Source organism: Vulpes lagopus, chromosome 2, assembly GCF_018345385.1.
Source record: "Vulpes lagopus strain Blue_001 chromosome 2, ASM1834538v1, whole genome shotgun sequence".
In the NCBI taxonomy this organism is placed as follows: Eukaryota; Metazoa; Chordata; class Mammalia; order Carnivora; family Canidae; genus Vulpes; species Vulpes lagopus.
Window position 1 is genome coordinate 11,730,971 of NC_054825.1, and position 14,063 is coordinate 11,745,033.

General features: G+C 50.7%; 1 protein-coding gene across 2 annotated transcripts in view; it reads right to left on the reverse strand.

Annotated features, from left to right (window-relative positions):
* GRK5 (G protein-coupled receptor kinase 5) overlaps positions 1 to 14,063 on the reverse strand; it is a 208,868-nt gene that overhangs the window by 101,738 nt on the left and 93,067 nt on the right. For both annotated transcript variants that reach the window (XM_041738627.1, XM_041738636.1), the window contains exon 2: positions 8,465 to 8,560. In XM_041738627.1, the coding sequence (XP_041594561.1) occupies positions 8,465 to 8,560 (96 nt within the window). The remainder of the gene's footprint in view (positions 1 to 8,464; positions 8,561 to 14,063) is intronic.

Sequence of the window (14,063 nt, forward strand, 5' to 3'; positions counted from 1 at the left end):
AGAAGGAAATGGTGTCACTGTCCCCCTGTCCCGCTGTGGAATCAGGTTGGGGATTCAGTATTCATTCAACTACACAAATAACATGCCAATGCATTCTCCTTTTTAAAAACCACCTTACAGGGATCCCTGGGTGGCTCAGCGGTTTAGTGCCTGCCTTTGGTCCAGGGCATGATCCTGGAGTCCCGGGATCAAGTCCCACATCGGGCTCCTTGCATGGAGCCTGCTTCTCCCTCTGCCTGTGTCTCTGCCTTTCTCTATCTCTCTCTCTCTCTCTCTCTCTCTCTCTCTCTCTCTGTCTCTCATGAATAAATAAATTTTAAGAAAGCACTTTACAGGGGCACCTGGGTGACTCAGCCGGTTAACTGTCTGCCTTTGGCTCAGGTCATGATCCCAGGGTCCTGGAATCTGGCCTCATGTTGGGCTCCCTGCTCCACAGCCGCCTTGCTTCTTCTGCCTCTGCCTGCCACTTTCCCTGTTTCTGCTCTGTCAAATAAATAAAATATTTTTAAAAAATAAATAGAAAAATAAATAAAAACCACCTTACAGATAAAGCTGATGTCCCCCTCTGACCTCCACACCTTCCCATGGGGTAACCATTGTTAGGACTCTGGGGTGCGACCTTCTAGAACATCCACATGTCCTTTCAAAGAGACCCAGCAGACTAGGAGTCAGGGCAGGGTGCAATACTATAGGCTTCTTAAGATGTGCTGTGGGGTTGAGGGCTGCAAAAATCAGGGTGGGCCTCCAGAAAAAGGAGCCTGGAGGCAGGGGCTCAAGGAAAAGTAGGATGCAGATGACCCCAAGGCAGGGGTCCCTGGGGACTGGATCCATGTGATGTCAGCACAGAAAGAGCTAGCCCCATTCATCATTTGCAGTCAATTCAGCTTCTTTGGGTAACTTTCAAGCCCTCCCAAAGGATCCTCACCTTTGCCCTCATACCACTAGTGCCACAATAATGATGATGATGACAATGACAATGAAATAATGGCATGTGCTAGGCACTCTGCCGGCCCTAACAACAGTTCTACTGCACTGGATCACTGTTTCCATTTTACAGACGACAAAACCATGGCCCAGAGAAATTAAGCAAGTTGCTTAATGTCACATGGCTGGGGCCAGCAGAGCCACCACTGACCACCAGTGCCAATGATGGACATTCCTCCATGAGACTGCATGGCTTCCACAGCCAATGGTATGGCCATTGTGCCTACAACACTGCCCAGCACATATTAGGGTCTCCACAAGTATTTATAGGCTGATTTTTCCCTTAAGGACCATAAGCAATGTCGAGTGAATAATCAGGCACTAGATAGTCCAAGGCAATCCTCACGCTATTACAGTGTTTGGTGGTTTTTTTGTTGGTTTGCTTTTTTTAAGTTAGGAATCTAAATTTTCTTCTAGGAACCCCCTACAGCCTAGAACTTCTGCTCCTGGAAAGAGTTAAGGCTTTGGCAAGAGGCTGTCCCACAAGGCAAACGAAATGTCCCCCATCTGTCTGTGAGAGCACAGGGTACCACAGCAGCTACTTGCTGTGAATGGCCTCCTCGTGAACGTCAATCCCGCCAGGGGGTGGGGAGGGGGCCTTGATTTATTATATGGCTTTTGGACAGTTCCTCCAGAAATACTGCCAAACAGTGGAATAATCAACTCTTTCACTCAAACCCCTCATATTTTTTTTTAATGAAAGAATAAAGTACGCAATGAGCCTGAACTAAATAAATAAAAATGCCACACTTTTACCCAACAGAACTTTCTGCGTCACTGAGGAATATTTGCAGACCTCAACAATCTTTTATCTTCACAATGACGTTCCAGCCTTCTCAGCATTGGACATTCTGAGAACTTCTTTGATTTGGGTTCTCTAATTATGAGAATAATTAGCTTATTAACTAATAACGTCATTATTTGATGCTGCTTTGAGCAGACATTAGAGAACCCCTTCCTCCTCTTGTGCTCTGCCTACCGTCCACCGGGGCTGTCTGAAGTCAGTTGCTCATGTCTGGGCTCACACTGGAAGCAGACATGTGTGGCAGGGAGTTTCTGTCTTAATACTCACTGCTGACAATCACAGGTCTGGTTTCTGGGCTGGGTAGGGAGACATTCAGCCACTTTATCCATCCACCCATCCACCCACACATCCACCTACCCATCCATCCATCCACTCACTGTGCCAGCCATGGAGACCTCAAGATAGAAAGGACATGATCCATGCCTTCAGGGATCTCACACAAAGAGATGCCCTGGGAGGCCCAGAGTGATGCTCCTCCTCCAGGAATGTTCCTGATGGATAGAGACTCTCAATTCTTCTCTGGCTCAGCATCCTGTTCCTCCATCATACAACTTTCTTGATTTGTTATCACCTCTTTATTTCCATCAGTCTCCTGGGCAAAGCCATGAATGAGCTCCAGAATAGGAACTAGGCCTGTCTCCCCAGTGGGTGGTGCATAGTAAGTGTGCAATAAATACCTGTCAAGCAACCAAATGAACATGCAACCCACTCTCATGAGATAAAATGAAAACCAAAAAAGACCAACAGAAATGTCTATCCCTCTTGGTGCCAAATGAACCTCTCTGCTTTGAACACTGGTTGGGGGCTGATGCCCAAAATGTTTATGAGTTGATATGATGCTGGGGAGTGGAAAGCCATAGCTCAGGGCCTTGGGGTCCAGACTGTTCTGTGCAGGTCACTTCTACTCTTGGAGCCTATCTGCTCAGGTCTGAAATGGATGGTTGGATAAGATGCTTTCAGTTCCTTGAGCTGGGAACTCTGAAAACCTCACATCCCTGTGAGGATTAATCAAACTGCAGAGGAAAGAGGCCCTGGGCCACTGTGGCTGGCCTCCCCTACCTCGTAGATGTGAGACCAAGGCCCGGTCTTATAAGTATATGACGCTTCCTCACCTACAGAGTAAGGGTTGGGGCAGGGGTGCTAGAACAGATGCTTCCTAAGTCCAAACTTCCAGGACTCTAAGTGGAGAGCGCTGGCTAGGTCAAACTTGAATATGGCAAACATATGTCATCTATCTTTTTAAAGAGCCCTGACTCCCACTACTGCACACCTCATTCATTCCTTGATTCACCTGATATCTAGTGAGCCCCTACTGTGAGCCAGGCACTGTTCTTCTGGTGAACCAGAAAAGACATAGTCACTCCAGTTGTGGGATGCCCAGTCTAGTTGGGGAGACAGGAAATACACAAGCCAACAACTAAACAAAAGATGATTACAGATGTAGTTATGGGCAAAGAACATTAAGAAACTGCTCTGTGTGACAGGCAGCAAGTATTGGGAGCATGGGCCTCCTTTCTAGAAGCTGGTGGTGAAGGCTTCTACCTGAGTGAGACTTAACGGCTCCCTGGAAAAATGTAGGGAAGAGCATTCCAGGTGGAGAGAATGGCAGGTGCAAAGGCTCCAGGCTGGAAACACACTTCGGGTATTTGGAGAACAGAAAGGTGCCCCGTGCAGCTCATGAATGGGGCAGGAGGGAGGGACCAGAAACAAAGGTGAGGGCCGGCTTCTGTAGGGTGGGATGGGAAGGACACTGCCAAGAAGCCTATGGATAAGATTTAGGGGGGGTTCATGGACTTGGATGGAGAAAGAAGTCATCTCTCTTTCACTGGCCTCTCCCTGAAAACCAGGACTTCCTTCAGTCACGAACGTCGACAACAACCAACAGTGATGTCAACGGTGCCAGGAACTGCTCAACAACAGGAACTGCTCATCCATTCATAACACCACTGTTGCAGAATCTGGAAATGTCACTTCTGCTCATCACAAATGCAGTTACAGTAGCCGTGAGACCAGCTACTGGACCTTATTATTTAAAGTCTTAACAGAGAAACACACATCTTCAATATCATAAATTTGAAAACTATCTAAAAACTGAATCTGAAAAGAACTGCTTTCCCTCGTAACCCTCTATATTTTGTTTTAGTAAAGAAAGAGCAGTGTTCTGAGAAGGGGTCCCTAGGCTCTGCCCAGTGGCCCAAGTGCTCACAAGTCACAGTAAGGACTTTGAGGTTGACTCCAGGCAGGGATGGAGCATGGCTGTTTCAACAGGCTTCATGGCCTACACTTTTCATGTTTTAAGTCTCCCCTGGCTGCCAGGCCTCTGATTGTGCAGGGCAGTGCCAAGGGCAAGAGAGGGAGTAGCCTCCTTTGACCACAGTCCTGGGCTGTCGGGAGGGGACAGCATCCCCGAGTCCTCGTGGGCTCTGCTCTGCCCTCTGATGAGAAGCCTGCCCACCTCTGGGCCCAAAGGAAGGGCCCACCTCCGGGCCCTGTCATTTGGCCCAAAGCCATCCCGGGGCATCCTCCCAAAGAGCTTCAGAAAGTGAGCTCCTGGGTCCACAAGAAAAATAAATGCGGCATTCGCCACTGTTTGGTTTGCATATTGGTCTAGAAAAGAAATGAGATTTTTATTCTAGAAAGACTTCCAGCAGGACCCCAGCAGAGGCCAGAGCGTGAACACTCGGAGAGGCCCAGGCACGGAGACCCACTGTCACGAGAGGCAGCCCCACAGTTTACGGCTGTCTTCCTGTTTTCCCCGGGCCTCTCTTCACACTGCTCCCTCACATACAGAGTCTTTTCAATGCCCTCCAGGGGAACAGAAGAATCCATTTTCACACACCAGCACGCACGTTTCTCCCCTGCTCCCCGGGGAGTGGGCCCTGCCAGGAGGCCTGTGTATGGACACACAGGGACAGATGGGGATGGAGCCTGTGGGGTGGGGTCCTCAGACTGAGAAAAGCAGCAGCTCAATCCTCTCTGATCCCAGACACCCCAAACTGGAAGTGAGAGGCAGGCCAGGCCAACCAGAAGGTGAGGGACATGTGTGGTGCTTCTGGGCCAATGCCTGGAAGCCTTGTGGGGAACAAGGATGCAGGGTGGGGTATGGAGGGTCTGGCTTTGGAAGGAGGGGCTGGGAGGGCCATGGCTGGTTCACCTCGAAGGATCAGAACAGCATCTGAGAGAAGAGAGGAAGTGGGCACTGGGTCTTTGGAACCAGGCTAAGTGAGCAAGAAGGGAAAGTGAGTCACCCACGTCACTGGTGGGGACCAGCACAGAAGAGTGACCGCTCTAGCTGTCTTTTCAGATCTGTGCCCCTTTTCCACAGCTTTGGTTAGAAAGAACAGGCTAGGTGCACCTGCGTGGCTCAGTGGTTGAGCATCTGCCTTTGGCTCAGAGCAGATCCCGGGGTCCTGGGATTGAGTTCCACATTGGGCTCCCCACAGGGAGCCTGCTTCTCCCTCTGCCTGTGTCTCTGCTTCTCTTTCTCTCTTTGTGTCTCTCATGAATAAATAAATAAAATCTTAAAAAAAAAAAAAAAAGAACAGGCTGAGTTCTGTTTTTCTTGGGAGGGGGTTCATTTTTATCTGCACCCATTAGCATTTCTGGGTTGTGAGTTTCTCCAGCACTAGGTCCCTGTGAATAAGGGAGACAGAAGAGAACCTAGGAGCTCGCTGGCACGTCATTCCTCACATCCCTGAGTCTCTAGTCAATCTGCCTTCTTCTCTCCACTTCCTAATTTTCAGCTATTTGTTTCATACATAATGTCCAGAGCTTTTGCCTGTCCTTGGTGGACGGGTAGGGGACGGCGCACCTACTCTAGCGTGTCTGCAACCGAAGTCCTACATTTCATATTGTTATGTTTTATATTTTTAAGAAACACATTAATCGGGACCCCTGGGTGGCGCAGCAGTTTGGCGCCTGCCTTTGGCCCAGGGCACGATCCTGGAGACCCGGGATCGAATCCCACGTCAGGCTCCCGGTGCATGGAGCCTGCTTCTCCCTCTGCCTGTGTCTCTGCCTCTCTCTCTCTCTGTGTGACTATCATAAATAAATAAAAATTAAAAAAAAAAGAAACACATTAATCAAATATAGCAGAATGCTCCCATTTCTTTAACCCTCATGGCAATTACAGGAAAGCCCTTATACGGCTTTCAGTACTCTTCCATTTATTGGAAACGCTGTATAAATTCAGTGTTCCTCACACCCTTCCATTCTTTGCTCACTCATCCACCCAACCATGGTGTACCTCCAGGTACCAGGTACACCCTGGTGAATTTAAAGGATCCTGCCTGAAGAGCCTTTCACACTTGAGGTGAGCAGACAGCTGAGGCAGGGTGCTCCCACAGAAGAGGACAGTGTGCACTGAAAGATCCTCACCAGGGAGCTAAGTCGAATTCTCCGAGGAAATGGTCATGGGGTCTGACTGTGCCCCACAGGGCATTCTTGGTACCGCCACCTGTGGGCAATCTACCCAAAGGCAGAAAAGCCAATGGCTTCCCAAGACCAAGCTTTGTGGCCAACACTCTTCCCAAGTAAGCTGGCTCTCACCCAATTACCTCACCTCTCTACACAGCTCCCCACTTCAGGGAGGGCAGTGGTCTTGCCTATTTCAAACTCTCTCCTCCAAATTAGCACCCCAGAAAGGTCTCTTGCACCAGTCCTTTGGCTGTAAGCATGAGTGGGAGCCATTCATTGAGCCCAGTGAGGAAAACCTAGGACAGACATTCCGGTCTCTGGTGAACTTGCTCATCCTGGACAAGAGAGGACTTGTCTCCCCAAGGGTGTATGACAACCATAGCAACTGAGGTCCCCACCCCTAGGCTCTATTGTCTCCAAGTCTAAATTAGCATGAAGAACAAAATGGCCCCAGGGAAATAGTGGCCAGACTCCAGAGAGGCTCTTCCTCCCTTTTCTCTGAAAGCCACTTGGAGTTTAGCTGGCAAAACTTTCCCAGCCCCAGGAGATGTGTCCATCTTCTTTCCCACCCTGCCCCATGTGCCCCCAGCATCAAGGGTGGACACAGCACCCCCAGCATGGGAAGGGCACAGCAAAGTGGGGGCTGCTGGGCATTCCAAGAAGAAAGCTGGAGTGCTAAGGGGAGGGAAGGTGTCCTGGACTCCTGAGGAGGGTTCCAGGGAAGCCCCTAACACACATGGTCTTATTTGACTGGGTTCATGAACACTCCTTCCCCCTGAGGAAATGAAGGGTCAATAAGATTAAGTGATTCATCAAGGGGCTCATAGAGAGGATGGGATTTGAACCCAAGTCTGTCTGAACCGAGACCCCTATCCCTTAGGCCAGCTCCACTGGCCCCAAGAACACCGTGGGGGATCTGATCTGACAGGCAGGTCTTGAGGACATTTCCCCATGCTTTAGCACCCTACCTACCTTCTTCACCTGCTCACATCTGCCTTCATGGGGTACAGGTGGCTTCCTTTTGTTTCATAAACACTAACTGAGTTCCTCCCTTCATGGTGGGCAGGTGGGGCACACAAAGCAAATCAGTCACCTGCTGTCACAGAAAAGCAGAAGAATCTGGAAGGTGAGCCAAGCAGCAAGGACTGAGTAGGCCTGGGATGCCATTAAGTCCTGCTTGGCCTGGGAAACTTGTGGGGGCCAGGCCATGGGGAAGAGCCATTCAGAAAAGCTAAGTGGTTGTGAGTGGCCTCCCATTTCATGGCAGGCACTGGGCAGTTCACCCATAGCCCCAGGAAGAATTACCAAAGCTAGGCCCACAGAGTTCTGGGTGCCAGGGCCACCCTGTGTCCAGTGCTCAATGGATCTGAGTATAATAAGAAGTGGTTCACATGCCCATGACCTCCAACAGTCAGGAGCAGATAAGAATCCTTCATATGATGAGGGGGCATCCGCAGGGCACTCGAGGAGAATACCAGGGCCCCCACCAGTGTGGAGGAGCCCCATCCTGCCCGCCCCTTCCCTGGGAGCCCTGCGTCCTCATTCAGTGAGTTTGGCTGTGCCAGCCCCATGAGAAGCAAGGCTCTGTTAGAGGTGCTTGGCTGTGCAGGTGCTGGATAAAGAGGACTGGGCTGTGCCAGTCCCTCAACAACAGGAAAGGAAACTCAGATGTTCACCAGGACCTCAGCTCCCAAAGCCTGCTTCCTCAAGTCAGAGCCCACAGGCTCCAGGAAAGAAGGGGGGAGGCTGTGAAGGGGCATTCAGTGCCAGGTCTGGCCCACCTCCACCACCCTCTCACAGGCTGTGCAACTTTGAGCACTTACAGATCCTCAGTTTCCCCATCTGAAAGATGGACTAAAAAAAACAGTATTTGCCTCCAAGGGCAATTGGGAGATAATCCTGCCCAGCACACATCAAATATTTAATGAATGTTAGTTTCCTTTATTTATTGATTTTTTTAGAGAGAGAGGAGTTGTGGGGAGGGGTAAAGGGAGATAAAATCCTCAGCAGGCTCCACGCCCAGCGTAGTGCCCAACCCAGGGCTTGATGACCTGAGCTGAGATCAAGAGTCAGGCGTCCCTGTCAGTTTCATCTTTACGTCAGTTGGCCAGGATGTCAGCCTGGAGTGCCTATCTGGGCTCACTGTGCTGTGTTAACTGGTTCATATTTGACTCACTACACAAAGAGTTTGGTGGTCAACGGGCTCCTTGCTCCCCCTCCCAGCCCCTTCCCACGCCCCCTCCATGCAGGACAGCTTACCTATGGTCCTTCGGAGGTCTTCACACTGGCTAATGTGAGGAAACTTCAGGATTTCCTTCCACTTCTTGCTTTTCCCCTTGCGCTTTCCTCCACCCCCTGCAGAAATGGAGGGAAAAGATGTCGGGCTATGTTGGTCTTGACCAAGGCTCCAGAGCCATTCCAGTGAGCCTGTCCATCAGCTTCACGGGCTCAAGGTCAAGTGAGTGACACACCCCAAACCCCAGCAGGCACATGCGCTCCCTTCTGGCCAGCACCAAGCCTGTGTGTTCTCTCCGCACAGTCAGGCCTAGGCCCCTCACCCAGGTGCCCTATTCTTCGTCAACATGTTCCCCTGCTCTTCAGGTCCGCTGGGTGCCCAGTCGGTCTCTGGCCCAAGACTAGACCCTGACCTGCCTATGGCAGGGGCTAGACTTAGTATCACCTTTGGGCTCAGGAAGTCCTTGTGGAAGGGATCCACATGTGAGTGCACTACAGCCCCCCTTACTGCTTCATTTTGTCCTTTTGTTTTCTGTGAAAAGTCCCCTTCCCCAACTGGAGGCCAGATGTTGGGAGCAGGGACTTCGATTTCCACTTGTCTCAGGGTACCCACAAGCCCCCAGGGTCTCAGAGGATGCATTCTCAAAGCTGGAAGGACTCCTGAAGGACCCTGTCCTGCCTCAGTGTACACATGTGATGAACATGCACACACTAGGGACATGCACATGTAATTGTAAAGCACATGTGCACATGATGGGCACACATGTAATACACAGACACACACTAGGGACATGCACGTGTAATGCACATGCGCACATGATGGACACACAAACATAATGAACCCACACACATAAAGAGTATGCAGTGGACACGCAGAGCTGAATGAGGTATATGCACAGGGTGTTCCCATCACCCACACTACTCCTTATCCGTGGGACAGCGGACAGATGTCAGAATGTTCAGGTGTGCAAATAGCAAGGGAAAGCGCCAACTTAGGCCTGTGTCCCTGAGCCCACCAGCATTTGGGCCTCAGACCTGGAGGCCTTTCTGTGTCATGTGACCAGGACTGTCAAGGGACTGAGATGCCATCACCCACTCCCACCCCCAGAGCAGACTCAGATACCACCTAGCTAACAGTCATATAACCCTCAGGATTTGGGGATCTTAGGGGCGTTTTACTCTCTTTCATGCAGTCAACACCTCAATACCTGTGGAATTTGGGGCCCAGTTAGAGATGCAGGAGCTGGAGCAGAGCCTGGGCACCCTGGGCACCCTGGGCCTGCTCCCTGCTCTGGGGGGGTGTGCATGCCTCTAGACTCTAACCCTCCCAGAGCAGGCCTGGGGTCCTTTCTCCAGCCAGTGAACTGAGGGATATAGGAGGAGCTTAGCTTGTACCCACCCTGGCCCAGCGTGTGCCCCAGGGCTGACAGGGAGCTGCTCTCCATGAATGAGGATTCCTAACTATCAACCCTGCTGCCCTGGAAGGCTGAGGCTGGGTTTCTCATTAGTGAGTAGATCAGCTTCTGAGGCCAGAACCAGGACCCCTACCCTGAGAACTGGGAAGTAGGAGAAGGAGCTGATTGGGGAGGTGGGGGTGTCCCTTCTCTGCTCTCTGCTTGTCCTATCTTCCTTCCCCTCAAGTCTCTGCAGGAGGCAAAGGCCTCAGACTCCAAGGGGCACAGCAAGTATGTGCTGGGCACTTGCTTTGGCCAGGTACCATTTGAATACTATCTCATTAATCCTCAGAATGACTCTTTGAGTTAGAGGATCACTGGACCGATGGCACAGATAAAAGAATAAATGTCTAAGGTTGGGCAACTTGCCAGCTGATGGCCTATTCAATGCCATAGTTGCTCTTTCCTCTATCTGGGGTCAACACACACGTGCACACACAGCAGAGCCTGTCCCCAAGTTCTGCTCTGGGCCAAGCCACTCACATGTACTCTCTGAAGCCTCAAGTCTACAAGGCAGAACTATTACTATTTCTCCTTGACAGATAAGGAAACTGAGGCATGGGGAAGAGAGCAAGTGGTCTTCTTTAATGGCAGAGCCAAGACCCCAACTTGAATGGACTCTAGACCCTCACCTTTCTGTGCGTAAACCTTCCTTTGGGGTTCACTGAAAGCCAGGGAAATTCTCAGGGATCAAAAAAAAAATGGTGTCAGGCCACAGAAGTGATGGAGGACTGAGTAAGAGGAGTAGGAATGGAGATTTCTCTAGATGGGGCCCAAGCCTACAAGCTCTGAGAAAACACACCACCCCAGACATCTATAGACTTGTTCTGCTTGACCCACACATGGCTTGTTTGTTTGCCTGTTCACTGAACCAGCTGTCAAGATTTGAAATCATGAGGAGACTTCCCATGCAAATCTAGATTCTGGACTTTTCTCCATAACCAGGCATCCCACATGGCAAGAATTGGCTGGAGATAGGGAGCAGCTGCTCCTACGGACAAGCCTTGTGGCCTCCATGCAGGCAGCCTGCCTGGCATCCAGAGTAAAACATGTACACACACACCCCTTCCCCAGAAAATGGACACCTTCTAGAGACATCAGCAAAGTTGGATGCTTCCCAACCATGCTGGAAGGTCAAGAATGGCCATCAGAAGCCATCTAAGTCCTTGTCCCCTCCCATTCCCACACTATTCACTTCCAGATCTGGCTGGAAGAAAGCACTTATGTGTGTGATAAAATATACACAACAGGACATTTACCATCCTAACCATTATTGGGTATGCAGTCTGGTGGCATTCAGTATATTCATCTTGTTGTACAACCATCACCACCATCCATCTCCAGAACTTTTTCATCAGCCCAAACTGGAACTCTGTACCTATTAAACACTAACTCCTTCTTCCCCCCAGCCCCTGGCAGCCACCATTCTACTTCCTGTTTCCATGAATTTCACTACTGTAGGGACCTCATACAAGTGCAATGATACAATATGTGTCCTTTTGTGACTAGCTTATTGCACTTAGCACAATGTCCTCAAGGTTCATTTATGTTGCAGCGTGTCAGGTTTCATTCCATTTTTAAGACTGAATAATATTCCATTGTGTGTAGGTACCACATTTGGTTTAATCCATTCATCTCTTGATGGTCACTTGGGTTGTTCCCACTACTTGGCCTATGTGATCAATCCGGCTATGGATATCTGAGTCTCTGCTTTCTATTCTTTTGAGTATATACCGAGCAGTGGAATCGCTGGATCTTATGGTAGGTCCACCCTTCTGTGGAACTGACAAAGCCTCCTTGCCAATAAGGACTACCAGGCTGTACCACATCAGGCTATACCCCAGCTCTCGGTGATCAAAACCCGGGGATGTGACTTCTGAAGAGGCTCCCCAGGTGATTCTCAGGTGGCCAGTCTATGGAAACCAGGGGTCTATTTTATACCCATACTTTTTACGGATTAATTTATCCATTAGGAAAATTAACACAGACTCGTTAATTCACTCAACCAATATATGTTGAGCATCTATTAAATGCCAAGCTCTAGGCAGGTGCTGGGGATGCAGAGGCAAGCAAGAGACACAGGTGTCACCAGCTCAGGGCTTCCACTCTAGCAAGGAAGATAGACATCAAACGTTTTATGTCATTGGTTCTTAATCTGTGACCTGTCTCCTGGGGGTCATGTGGCAATGTCCAGAGATATTTTTGGCTGACACAGCTGGGGTGGGGGGTACTACTGGCTCTAAGAAGGTAGAGCCAGGGGTGTGGTTAAATACTGCACAGTGCATGGGACAGCCCGCCATGACAGAGGGGGACCTGACCCCAAATGTCAATAGTGCTGAGGAAGAGAAACACTGCTTTATTTAACAACCACTTTGACCACTCAGAAGTGCAGGGATTGGGGGAGACGTTAGTAATGGGGCAGCCTGTTGCTGAAGGTGGAGTTAGGAAGGGAGGCAGAGGGAACCACACAGCCACCCAGGGGTTCAGAAGGGAGAGGAGACCACACAGCCACCCAGGGGAGGGGGCAGGAGGGAGAGGGAACCACACAGTGACCCAGGGGTGCAGGAGGGAGAGGGAACCACATAGCGACCCAGGGAGGGCAGGAGGGAGAGGGAACCACACAGCGACCCAGGGGGCTGCCCCAGGGCAAGGAGGCAGATTTCCCAGCCCAGCTGGGGCTCCTTTCCTCTGCCTCCTCACCTCCGCAGTCCCCGGAACAGGGCAGAGACCCTGGCAGGCAAAATAATGCTCCCCAAAGTGACCACGTCCTACTCCCTGGCTCCTGTGGATATGATAGGATACATGACAAATACAAGGATAACAGCAGGAACATCACCCCAGATGGTGTTGGTGGGCCCGGTGTAACCAGTGCCCTTCAACGTGGAAGACGCGGGGACAGTCAGTGTAGAGTGATGCTGGGTGAGAAAGACCAGACAGCCACTGGTGGCTCTGAAGATGGAAAAGCCCGGCTGGAGAAAGCAGGCAGCCTCCAGAAACCAGAAGAGGCAAGAAAACAGATTCTCCCAGACAGCCTCCAGGAAGGCAGAGCCCTGCCACCACCCTAGTTCTAACCTAGTTTCAACCCACTGAGACGCATGTCAGACTTCTGACCTCCTGAACTGTAACTCAATAATTTGTGTTCCTAAAAATAAAAATAATAATAATAATAATAATAATAATTTGTGTTCCTTTAATCCACTGGGTTTGTGGTATTTGTTACAGTAGCGGGTAGGAAAATACGACAGGGCTGCTCTCAGCAGGGTGTCCCCCTAAATGGCCACAGGGATCCTGAATGGCTCCTCCACTCCCTTGGCCTCCAGTTCCTTAAAAAGTCTCATGACCTAAATAAACCCTGCCCCTCCATAGCTCAGACGGGCTGGAGCAAGGTCTCATGTCTTAACCATAACCAAAACTCACTTCAAGCTTCAAAGAGGTCACCACTGGGGATCCCTGGGTGGCTCAGCGGTTTAGCGCCTGCCTTTGGCTCAGGTCGGGATCCTGGAGTCCCGGGATCAGGTCCCGCATCAGAGTCCCTACGTGGAGCCTGCTTCTCCCTCTGCCTATGTCTCTGCCTCTCTCTCTCTCTCTCTCCCTCTCTCTCATGAATAAATAAAATCTTTAAAAAAAAAAAAAAAAAAAGAGGTCACCACTTCCAGACAAATATCTAGCTCTCTGGTGTGCTGCTGGGTTAGTAGATTGCATATCTGATACTGTTTATTATTTCAACCAGACGTGACTGTTTCTCAGGCCCCTGAGGCAGCGAGGCCCACCACCCTGCTGCCGAGGTTCCTCGCACATCGTGGCCCTGTGGCCCCAACTGCTCTAGGCCCACCTCCTTCCTTGGGTGTCAGGCCTAGAGCAGGCCAGGGCCACCACCTCTCTATCACTCGAGGAGGCCCAAGCAGCTGGGAGACAGTTCCCAGGCCCACCCCTCCACCCCTGGCCACCCATGCTCTTGGCCAGGTTCAAAGCCCCTCACCACGTGGTCACGGTCCCCTCAAGCTTTATTTCCCTCCCTGTCATTGCTCTCAGGGCCTCAGCACTCACTGGTCCCTCTGGCAGGAGCATCTTCTGCCTACCTGATGTGAGTGTTCCTCATCCCATGCTTCAGGTCTTAGCACAGGCACCAGTTTCAAGGCTGTCCTGTGCACTACACCGCCACCGCAGAG